This window comes from Cynocephalus volans, chromosome 14 (assembly GCF_027409185.1).
Source record: "Cynocephalus volans isolate mCynVol1 chromosome 14, mCynVol1.pri, whole genome shotgun sequence".
NCBI lineage: Eukaryota > Metazoa > Chordata > Mammalia > Dermoptera > Cynocephalidae > Cynocephalus > Cynocephalus volans.
In genome coordinates this window covers 23,327,135-23,339,290 of record NC_084473.1, presented here as the reverse complement: position 1 = coordinate 23,339,290, position 12,156 = coordinate 23,327,135, and the positions used below count along the sequence as shown (strand labels likewise).

At 48.3% G+C, this 12,156-nt stretch overlaps 1 protein-coding gene across 1 annotated transcript; it reads right to left on the bottom strand.

The window, feature by feature from the left end:
- Nucleotides 1-400: 400 nt before the first annotated feature.
- FKBP1B (FKBP prolyl isomerase 1B) lies at nucleotides 401-10,554 on the bottom strand. Its single transcript, XM_063078928.1, has 4 exons — nucleotides 10,438-10,554; nucleotides 7,195-7,242; nucleotides 1,833-1,945; nucleotides 401-575 (listed from the first exon to the last, which is right to left on the bottom strand). Exons 1-4 carry the CDS (start codon nucleotides 10,472-10,474, stop codon nucleotides 531-533), a joined length of 243 nt encoding a protein of 80 aa, XP_062934998.1. The 5' UTR covers nucleotides 10,475-10,554; the 3' UTR covers nucleotides 401-530.
- Nucleotides 10,555-12,156: the final 1,602 nt, after the last annotated feature.

Below are 12,156 nucleotides of genomic sequence, written 5' to 3'. Positions count from 1 at the left end.
AGTGACAGCAAAGGTAACTGGCTCAAGTCCCTCTGTGTACACCATGTACGTTTCATATCTGAGCACCTTGTATGTCTGGCTAAAGTGAAGGTAAGGCAGTGTAGATTGTGCGAACAAGAAATCTGTGTTCTGTGTTCAAGAATGGCTACTACATGCATCACATAAAAAGCACAACCTGAAATGTTTCCATCTGCAACCAAAGTTTCTTCAAGCAAGGATGTGCGTGAACAAAATGGTGGACATATACAGAGCAACTTGGGCAGAGAGAATGATAATGCTGAGAGGCAGTGAGGTTAGCACACTGATCAAGAGCCCCAAACAGGAGGAGCCGTCCCAGTGGCAGAGCAGGCTAGGAGGGTGAGCAGCAGCCATCTCCAGCCACCTCGAATTCCTTCCTGCCTTCACTCTAAGTTGAGCAGCTCCACGTCAAAGATGAGGGTGGCATTGGGAGGGATGACACCGGGGTGGCCCGTGGCTCCATATGCCACATCAGGGGTGCAGGTCAGCTTCGCCCTCTGCCCCAAGCTCATCTAGCAGGGATGGGGGCAGATGGGGAGAGGAGAAAGAGGACCCAGCTTGATTTAAAAGAAAAAAGTAAGATGACTTTGGCATTTTCCCAAACCATCCTCATGGTAACTCTGAAGATCTGAGATGAATTTTATATGTGGTACATTGAACTCATGCTAAGAGCTGTAACAAATTCAGATTCTGCCTAAGAAAAGCAGAGAATTGACAATGGGACAATAACCTCTACAAATTAGTCTCAAATTCATTCATTTGACAACCATTGGTTATTCAATTTGTGTATGGCTCAAACACTTCTATCTGTTCATAACTTTTCCTCACCCTCTTCCAAAGAAGCCTAAAGAGGGTGTATAAGTAGCACATGTACACACTCGAGCAAGTGGTGGGAGCAGTTCATTAAAGAGGCTCAGAGATGAGAGGCCATGGCAAGGTGGTGGGGGCTAAGAGACCCACTCTAACTGAGCTTCACATGACTTTGCAGACTGACCGAGGAAGGAACGCTTGAACCAGGGCTCATCACAGCAGTCATCAAGAACCTGCTTGGCATTAGTAGGACAACTGGTGAGATTTAAATAAATTTTTGAATTTTGAATGATCAATTCAAAAATTTGGATAGGTTAACAATATTGTATCAATGGTAATGTTCTGCTTTTGATCACTGTACCATGGTTATGTAAGATGTAAATATTTTTTACTTTTTTTTTTGCTTCCTTTCGGTGGCTGGCCAGTATAGGGATTTGAACCCTTGACCCTGATATTACCAGCATCATGCTCTTCCAAATAGCTAACCAGCCAGCCCTTAGAGATGTTAACATTTGGGGAAGCTGAGTATATGGGAACTCAGTATTATTTCTATAATATTTTTTAAGTCTGAAATTGTTTCCAAAAAAGGTAAAAAACTAAAACAAAAAACCTTCCTGTCCTACCCCATCCCAGTTCTGCTGCTGCCACAGTCCAAACAGCTGGTAACCCTCATCAGCTGGTTCCAAACAAGCCTAGGGGGATGTGCTTGGGATGAGAGCCCCCAGTGACACAAAAGAGGCATGCTGGCAACGAAGGGGGTGGGGACACAAAGCCAGGAGTGAACACTAGATGGCGTCACCATGCCCTGGCAGTAGAGTCAAAGCAGCAGTGGTCTGGGCTGGCCAGTTGTTACAACACCAAGGTCAAGGGTACGAGCCAGAAGCCAAAAAAAAAAAAAAAAAGGCACCAATGTTCTGACAGGGTGAGGGTGGAGGTGGAGGGCACAGTGCTGAGTCTAGACCCTGACTCCTCAAATCCCCTTTAATGAGTATCCTCCATCTTACCTGTGCTGCGCCTTCTTCAAAACCTTTGATGACTTCCTGTTTGCCAATTCTGAACTTGAAAGGTTTGTTTCTGTCTCTGGATGAATCGAATTTCTTCCCATTTTGGAGCATCCCTGTCAACAAGCAAGAATACAGTGGAAAAGAGCTGCAGTCATGAGTTAACTCCCAATTCAGATTCAACATGTCTGAAATGGAATTCCTGTTCTGCATAAACCTGCTCCTCTTCCAATCTTCCTATTCGTCCTGTTGCCCAAGCAAGAAACCTGGACACTTCCCTCGGCCTCACTCCCACATACAGCTTATGACCAAGTCCTACATGTCTTTGGAATCTACCTGTTTTCTCCATTTCTATTACCACCACCCTGGGGTCTCACCGAATCACCACTGTGTCTCTCCTGGGGATAGGAACAACCTCCCCACTGAGCACAAATCTGCTCATATTATTCTCTTGCTTAAAACCCTTCAGCAGCCGCCCAGGGCAGAATCCAAATGCCTACACTGCATTCAGGCGCTTCAAGATCTGGCTATTGCCTTATAACCCTCTCTCTGCTTTCCCTTTCCCTCCCTTCCCCTGTGTCCTATTCAGGTCACACCTTCCTCAAATTCCTTTCCTCAGCCTAAAGGTCTGTTTTCCCAGGTATTCCAGCTTCAGGTTTTCACACCTAAGGTTTCTAAGGTTTCCTAAGTTTCCCCCAAAACACAAAAAACAAAGGTTACATCAATCCCTACTGCACTGAAGAGTGTAAGGTGACGCAATTGGTCAGTGGTGTCTCCAGACCCCATACAAACAGGGCTGTTTGAAACTGGAACACCCCAGGTGCTGTCTCTAGTAGTTCAGAGCATCCTTCAGCCTCCGGCTACAGATGCCTTGTCATACCTGATGTACACGTGTTGTCTCAGTCTAGCACCCCAAGGCTCAAGAGCTGTTTTCCTATTTTCAATTCTAATTGGTGACTCTGACTCAAAGGTCAGAGCTTCTGTAAATGATGTCATTCCATGACTTCTTTGTGCAACTCCTGGACCACCACAAAAGGCAATTTGGGACTAGAGAAAGACCTGAGCTGTAAGTCTAGAGACAAGGTTCTGACTTCACTCTGGCTCTAACTCATTGTATGATGTTGGGCAAATTGCCGTCTCTCTCTAGGCCCCAGAGTTGCCATGTTTAACATAGGAGGCTGGGCCACCTATGATTCCACCTCATAATTCCTACAACTTAATGTATACTAGAGAAATAGTCCTAGCCTGGCCAATTAGCTCAGTTGGTCAGGGCACAGTGTTTTAACAACAAGGTCAAGGGTTCAGATCCCTGTACTGCTCAGCTGCCAAAAAAAAACCAAACAGTCTTATTTACCTACTTTCTGGGTAGAATAAATTGGGCTCTTGCCCTGGGTACTAAATGAGGCAAAGAAGAAAACCCTTCTGGCTACACAGAGATATATACAGATGGATGCTAAGGAGATCAAACACAAACTCATGCATACACACAGGTTGCTAAGATATTCAGACACAAAGAGATACTTATGCATGCTCACATGCACACACACTCAGGAGAAAAACCCTGATGGCCAAACAGATGCTAAGAAAATATTTAGATACACAGATCTACATATGTTCACATGGACATATACTTGGACAAATACGCACATGGATGCGCACACACATATACTCACACATTCACACACTCCATTTAGACCGACTTTTTTATTCCCCATTTTCTCTGAGTTTCATGTTACTTAATCTACTTCAGATCATATACAGTTATCTATTACTACAAATTCAGTCAGTACAGAAGCAGACTCACATATATATGGTTACTTGATTTGACAAAGGTGCCATTGCCATTCAGCAAATATAGGATGATGTTTTTGTATTAATGATGCTGGATGGGGCTGGCTGCTTAGAGCATGGTGTTAATAGTACCAAAGTTTTTTTTTTTTTTTTTTTTTTTGTCTTTTTCGTGACCAGCACTCAGCCAGTGAGTGCACCGGCCATTCCTATATAGGATCCGAACCCGCGGCGGGAGCGTTGCCGCACTCCCAGCGCCACACTCTCCCGAGTGCGCCACGGGCTCGGCCCGATAGTACCAAAGTTAAGGGTTCAGATCCCTATATCAGCCAGCCATACACACACACACACACACACACACGAGATAAAAGATGCTGGATGAACTGTATATAACCATATGGGAAAAAAATGCAACTTAACCTCTAATTTTCTTTTTTTTTTTTTTTTTTTTTTTGTCTTTTTCGTGACCGTGCACCGGCCATTCCTATATGGGATCTGAACCCGCGGCAGGAGCGTCGACACGCTCCCAGCGCCACACTCTCCCGAGTGCGCCACAGGCTCGGCCCCAACTTAACCTCTATTGAAGACATATACAAAAATAAATTTCAGGGCCGGCCCGTGGCTCACTCGGGAGAGTGCGGTGCTGAGAACACCAAGGCCCCGGGTTCGGATCCCATATACGGATGGCCGGTTTGCTCACTGGGTGAGCGTGGTGCTCACAACACCAAGTCAAGGGTTAAGATCCCCTTACCGGTCATCTTTTAAAAAAAAAAAAAAAAAAACAAAACAAAAATAAATTTCAGATAAATCATAGACCTAAACATGAAAGATAAAATAATAAAGCTTCTACAAGATAATAAATAGAATAATATCTTCATGACCCAGATATAGATAAAGATTTCTCAAACTGGACACAGAAAGTACTAACCATAAAGGAAAAGACTGATAAGTGGGACTTCATTAAAATTAAGAACTTCTGTTCAAAAGATACCATTAAGAAAGTAAAAAGGCAAGCCATAGTGTGGGAAATGTTTAGAATAGGTATAGCCAGCAAAAGACTCATCCAAAATACATAAAGAACTCCTACAAACCGATAAGAAAAAGACAGACAACCTAATTTTTTAAAATGAACAAAATTTGGGCTGGCCCGTGGCTCACTCGGGAGAGTGTGGTGCTGATAACACCAAGGCCACGGGTTCGGATCCCATATAGGGATGGCCGGTTAGCTCACTGGGTGAGCGTGGTGCTGACAACACCAAGTCAAGGGTTAAGATCCCCTTACTGGTCATCTTTTTATAAAAAAAAAAAAAAAAAAAGAACAAAATTTGGGCAGTCTAAAGACGATAACCAGATGGCCGGTAAGAACATGAAAAGGTGCTCAACTTCATTATTCATGAGGGAAATGCGAATCAAACCACAATGAGATATGCCACACACCCATCAGAACAGGCCAGAACAAAACAAAACAAAAAACTGATAATACCAAGTGTTGATGAGGACTTTGGGTAACTGAACTCTCCTACACTGCTCGTGGAAGTGAAATTGGCACAACTACTTTGGAAAGCTGTTCGGAAGGACTGCTAAAACTGAGCATTAGTATAACCTGAACCCCCACAGTTCCACTTTGGGTTATATATCCAGCAGAAACATGTACATACAGGGTACTTAAAGTTCATGGAAGGATTTGTATTGTCTTTTAATTCTAGTTTTCCATGAACTTTTTGAAGTATCCTCCTATGTGTGTATATATGTGTACTAAGAGACATCTACAAGACTGTTCAAAGAAACACTATGTATAAAAACCAAAAGCTATAAACAACCCAAATGTTCATCAACAGTAGAAAGGATAAATAAATTGTGGTATATTCATATAATGAAATACTGTAGAGGGATAAAAAGAACAAACCACTCTGGATAAATCCGACAGACATAATATTGAGTGAAACAAGCCAAACACAAAAAAGTACATATTCTATGATTCCATTTATATGAAGTTCAAAAACAAGCAAAACTAATCCATGTGGACAAAAGTCAGAATAATAGTTACTTTTACCTTTAGGGAGGTAGAATGATTTGGGGAAAGAAGGGGGGAGACTTCTGAGGGTGTTGGTAATGTTCTTAGTTTATCTGGGTGGTGGTTACATAAGTGTGATCACATTGAAACAATTCATTGAGCTGTACATCTTAGATTATGTTCTCTACTGTATTTCTATTTAATAAAAAAGTTTACCGGAACTCCTGCTGTGTTTGATAAGACAGTCTCTCCCCAAACCAGAGCTGCTCACAGCTGGTATTAGTGTCTAATGCACATTGCCTGCTCTGTGTATGTACTGCGAAAAGACTTTGCAAAAGGATGTTGTGGTTTCAGTAACTTGATAAATACTGGTCTGTCTACAACGTGTAAAACAGATAAATCAATTACACAGGTCAGAGGCCCCAGAGGACCCATGGTAATTAGGCCACATCACTAGGAGATAAAACACAGCTCCGGCCCACTGACGTCAGTGCCCAGCAACACAACTGTTGAGAAACATCTGCACCGTCTGTCTAGAATTAACCTGGTGCTTCACACTGGCCCAGAGAATTGCTAAAAATGGCCCCATCTGAGTATGTCTCAGGAATTAAACTGACCTTGCTGTATGCTAAGTGGCTGTCACTGAGTTTGCCACATTGGGAAGCAGGTCACAATGCAGAGCGCTCATCTCCCTTGGAACAAACACCTGCTCATGATCTCCCCGCCAGCAGTCCTGAAGAACTCATTTAGAATGTGTCTCAGCCCACCTTCAGATACAGAGCATCCAAGAAGGGTCTGCAGGGATATGAAGCCCTCCTCTGGGCTCCGCCAATATGCAGAGACAAGCACTGCCATCGCCCCAGCCCTCACAATGCAGTGGAGCCTCCAGGGACTTGTCCGTCCTCTCCCCACCCCCCACCACAGTCCCAATGGAGGTAGGATCCTTCCTTCTCATCTTTGTGCGCCCAGTTCCCAGCACAGCATCTCACATAGTAGGTGTTCAGTAACAGTCTACTTCTGAAAAGAGAGAGGAAATTCTGAGGAAGCCAACCTCCTCTTTTCTAATGACTGTATGATGAAAAGGCAGTCTGCTGGGAGTTTCAGGGCTCTCAGAGCTTTAACTTCCAAATGTCAAACAGAACTAGGGGGACCAGGGCTCCACCCTGCCTGCAACAGAGGGAAGGGGACTGGCAGTGCTTGACTCAACTAGAGGCTGGCACCATGGATGGCCCTAGCAGGTCTAAGTGTGGAGGAGATGACCTTGCAAATCCCCATTCTCACTCCTACAGACAGGCTGAGAGGAGTGGGGGTAGCTGGTCAAGGGAGACCCGGCTGCCTTGGGCTTTAATATTTATTTATTTGTTTGGTGGCTGGCCGGTATGGGGATCCGAACCCGTGACCTTGGTGTTATCAGGCTATGCTCTGACCAAATGAGCTAACCGGCCAGCCCTGCCTTGGGCTTTAGGCCTGATCCAGGGGCAGACACCTCTGGAGAGGAGCTCAGAGGAGAGCGCTGTCTTGGGAGGGGCAGACCTGGGTGAGGGCTGAGGGAGTGAGGCCTACCTGTGTAGTGCACCACACACGTCTGGCCCTTCTTGGGGAATGTCCTTCCTGCAAGGAGACACAAGGCAGATGAAAGAGCAGGATATCAGAAAAACTCACCTGGGACATTCCAGTGTGATCCTGACCTGTGTTTCCCTCCATACCATGGAGATGCCCATGGCCCTAGTTCTGGTTCCACACTGTGCATGAGCCAAAACTAGTCACATCACTGCTCTGGCCTGGAATTAATCGTCATTCCCTGGGTATTCTCAACTTTGCTCTCTCCTGGATTTTTCCCACCTTTCTTTGATTGCTCCTTTCACTTTCCTTTATCCATTCCACAAACATTTACAGACAGCCTACTATGTGCCAGGCCTGGACTAGATTCCAGAGATACAGAGCAATACATGAGTTAATGAGGAAGTCTGAGAAACAGACACATAAATACTAGATTGTAATGCGGAGTGATGACTAAACATTCGCATTCACAAGTATTTAGTGAGCACCTACTATGTGCCAAGCCTGTGCCCAGGGACACAGCAGTGGACAATACAGACAAGATCTCTACTTTTTTGCAGTTTACATTCTAATGGAGGGAGATGAGAATACTCAAACAAGATAATCACGGATTGTGGTAAGTACTCTAAGGAAAATAAACACAATGGTGAATTAAAGAGAGAGACATTGAGGGCCGACCGCGTGGCGCTCTCGGGAGAGTGCGGCGCTGGGAGCGCAGCGAGCGCCGCTGCGCAGGTTCGGATCCTACACAGGGGTGGCCGGTGCGCTCACTGGCTGAGCGCGGTGCGGGCGACACCACGACAAGGGTTGTGATCCCTTTACCGGTCACAAAAAAAGGATGGAAAAAAAAAAAAGAGAGAGAGACATTGAGACAGGCCATTTTAGAAAGGGTGGTCCAGGTAAGTTTCTTAGAGCAGGTGACATTTGAGCTGGCTTGAAGGATGAGCAAAATGCTGGGAAAAAGCACTCCAGGAAGAGCGAATAACCAGCGCAGGATCTTGAGTCAGGAAAGGATGGGTGACTGGAAAGAAGGGAGAGGGGAGAGAAGTGGGAAAGAGCCGGATCATACAGGCTTGCAGAGCTGGAGTTAATACTAAGTGCAGTAGGAAGCCACTGCAGGGTTTTAGGCAAGAGAATGACATAATCTGAATTAAGATTTTATAAGATCACTCTGGCTGCTGTGTGTAGGATGGACGGTTAGGCGTCTGTTGCAGTAATACAGACAAGAAATCAATGATGACTTGAAATTAAGGTGGTGGCAGTAGAGAAGAGAGGGAAATAGACTGGAGATATATTTTGGAAGCGGAGCTGACAGGGCATGCAAACGGATTGGAGAAGGGGTCCAGGATGAGAGAAAAGGAAAAAACAAGAACAGTGCTTGGGTTTTTGGTATGAGCAATTGGACGGATGGTGGAGCTATTTCCTGAGATGGGGAAGGCTGGGGAGGAACAGATTTGTGTGAGTGGCAATCTTGAGATGCCTATTAGACATCTGAGTTTATATTGCAAGTAGCCAGATGGAGAGTCCGCACTAGAGGTATAAATTTGGGTGGAATATAAAGCTTTGGGGCTGGATAATAAGGCCTAGGGAAGGGTAGTGACCAAGCCAACATTTAGGACTTTATGGGAGCCTGGAGGAGGGAGCAACTGACTGGGGGAGTCAGGGAAAGTGTCATAGAGGAGATAATGGTTAAACTGAGTCTTAAAAGATGAACAGGAGTTTGCCAGAGGACGTAAAGGGACATAATATGGGAAAAGGGAATGACGTGCAATGACATGTTCAAAGGCCTAGGGTCCAGTAATAGTGGGAGCCCTGTCTGTTTCACTGCTGTAACCCTAGGGCCTAGCACACAGTACATGTTCAATTAATATTTGCTGAATGAGTGGTATGTTTAACAACTTGCAGGCAGCTTGATAAAGCTGAAGAAAAAGTTGGTGGTGGTTGTAGGGAGAGGTAGTGAGGGATATAGCTCTAGTGTGGAAGGTTAGAATAGACTATATTACCAAGACAGCATCTGCCTGGAGATGGAGACGGAGGAATCATGAAGATTCACTGATTGAGGGACGGACATGGTCAAATATGCATTTTAAAAAGTCTTCAGGCTATGGTGTGGAAAATGAGCAGGACTGAGGTAGGAGGCCAGACTGAAGGTAAGGAGACCCGTTTCGAGGCTGTAGGGGGTGACAAGGCCTCAGTGAGATTCTCCCTGGAACCCAGCACCAAGGTTCCCTGCTTGGGCAAAGAAGCCTGCACCCCACAGGTGATCCGAGGTAGTGACTGAGACTTCTAGGGACCACTGACTTTGAACAAGGAGGGTGGCCTGGAACCAAGAAGCCCTCCAGTTTCCTGGGCAGAGGGGTTGTTAACAATATCTGACATAAAGTTTGCCTGTCAAACCCTTCAGACCTGAGGGCTTTGGTATGAATTAAATATTATTTAAGAAATAAAGAAATGGTTATTCCTTGCACGCCCAGACCCAATAATACAAGCTCTTGGGAAAATGAGTGTGCCAGTCCCCAGACAGGGAACAAGGCACACAGAGGAGCCCTGTAGGGTAGGGAGGGTGGGGGCCTGAGTTCTGTTTTGGATTTGCTGACTCCACCTGGATATCCTGGGACATCCAGGTAGAGGTCGAGCAGCGGGTCGGTCTGGGTTTAGCGTCTTAAACTTGGAGGCCATGGGAGTAGACAGGATGGCAGGGGAGGCTGTGCCAGGCGGGGAGGATGAAGCGAGATGCAGAGGCGGCAGAGGCAGCGCTTCTCCCTTCCCAGACCGGTTCTGTCCCTCTAGCCTCTCACTGCCCAGCCTGCGGGGGGCTGCTTGACGCGAGGCCCGGCGGGGGGTGCGTTGGAAGGAAGCTCCCCCGAGCAGCAAGAAACCCCAAAGCAGGTCCTTCCCCCAGTTTCCAGAGCTCACCCAGCAGGGCAGAAAACGCGGAGCTGAACCCCGGCCCTGGGAAATCAGCAGCAGCGGAAAACCGAGCTGTTTCAGCGCGACAGCGGCAGCCCGCGGCCCCCGGGGCGGTGGCGGGCCGCAGACCCCCGCCCCCGCCTTCATTCCCCTGGCGGGCGAGCGCGCAGGGGATGGTGGAGGGACGTCCCCTAGACCCCCGAGAATCCCGTCTGGGGGTCTCCTCCTGCCGCCCCCGCTTCGTCACCCTGCAAGCCCCCTTGGACCCAGCCCCCCGCCCGCCCGGCTCCGCCCCGGGACCCCTCCTCCTCCTTCCCCGGCTCGGCAGCCCGGTACCGTCTCCCGGAGAGATGGTCTCGATCTCCACGCCCATCGCGGTCCCACAGGCCCCGCCTCCGGGGGTCCCCGCTGCTGCCCCGGCCCCGGCTCGGCTCCGGCCCCGGCCCCGGCTCAGCTCCGGCTCGCCTCCCCGCCGCCACTGCAGAGCCTGAGGAGGTGCGGCTGGAGTCGGGACCTGCGCGGGGCGGGGCCGCCGGCGAGGGGGCGACGGGGCGGAGCCGCGCGGAAAGGTGGGGTCGGGAGGGGCGGGGCCCGGGGGAAGGACCCTGACGTGGCAGCGCCGGAGCCCGGCCCGGCCGAGGAGCATTAACCCACCGGCTGCAGAGGGCGGTGGGCGAGGCATGCAGGCACGCGCGGCTACACATCCATCCGTCCGTTCGGTGCAGATTGGTTTAGCACCTACTCTGTGCTAAACTCTGGGGAGTAAACCCAGCCCTACAGATTAGGGGGAGAATTAAAACAACACTGCAGCTGGATGTGCTCAGTGCCCTGGAGCTCAGACGCACCCACCCTCGCCAGGCTTCCGGGATCGGTAGGAGCGGGGCGGGGGGAGGGAGGACACCAGCCATCGCCAAGTCCTCCCCACCACCCTAAACCCCTATTCCGCAGCCCGTGTAGCTCTCTCCAGGTACATTGACTGGGTTTCCACTTTTCAAGGCAAAGAACAGCGCCCTGGGGATACCGATTGAATAAAGACAGGGTCGCTGTCCTCCAGGAACGACGTCTGGAACAGGTGGGGACACAGACAATTGCAGTGTGGAGTGATTAGTGCTGTGGAATGAATGAATGAATGAATGAATGAATGAATCCTACCTTCAGTTCCTCCCCCAGGCCAGACCCTCACCTCCACCCAAAAGACATCCAGGAATCTAGAAAGATATATTTGGAGAAGCCACATTTGCTTGAAGGATGAATGGAACTTTAAAAACTTTCTCTTTTTTCCACCTCATTCTTACCTGCGTTGTTCCAGAAATTGTTGTGAAGTTATGATTCTGACAAGTGGCGGTGGAAGGTGGGTGTGGGGAGAAAAGCCCGGCCCCAGAGGTGTTCTTCCTCCATTTCCCCACGCCCCACTCTCCAAGGTGGTTAGGTCAGAGATGAGGTTATCAGAAAGATGATGGTCAACTGTGCTGAGGGTCAGGATCTTAAATTCCCCATGGGCTGCTCCAAGGCGTGGACCAGAGTCTTCTAAGAATGTAGCTGGTCTAAAGCACTAGCTCCATAGGCTATGGTCACGGGCAGGCATGTTTGGGGTAGGTATGGAACGGGGGTTTGTAACTGGGACAGGCCCGTGAAGCGGCTTCAGTTGAATGCACAATATTTTGTGTACGGATAAGAACATTTTTCTAGGAAGATTTTATCAGATTTTAAAGGGGCCCCGACATCCCCTCTCCCCACCCCTCCAAAAAAGGTTAAGAAACCGTATTGACCCTAGGGCTCCTGGCTTCCTTCCTAGACTAAGAGAACCGATGAGAAGTTGGGGAAGGGGCCAAAACGCTTAAGGGAGGGAGAAATTTTGGCGGGCTTATGGTCGGCGGGGTTCCACAAGGACTACAACTCCCAGAGATCCATGCGTCAAACCCCGAGCTTATTGGCCAGTGGGAAGAACCCTCTCCTAACGAAACACATTCACAAGCCAATAGACAGGGGGTATTGCCGAACACGCCGGCCACCGCTCACCTATCAGAGGGCTGGGGCCGATGCTTCCGGTCGCTG

Coding starts and splice junctions, on each gene's coding strand:
- FKBP1B (XM_063078928.1), bottom strand. CDS start 10,474: ATGGGCGTGGAGATCGAGACCATCTCTCCGGGAGACG. Junction 1,946..7,194: donor GTGTGTGGTGCACTACACAG/GTAGGCCTCACT, acceptor GCTTGTTGACAG/GGATGCTCCAAAATGGGAAG. Junction 576..1,832: donor TTGAAGAAGGCGCAGCACAG/GTAAGATGGAGG, acceptor TTTTAAATCAAG/CTGGGTCCTCTTTCTCCTCT.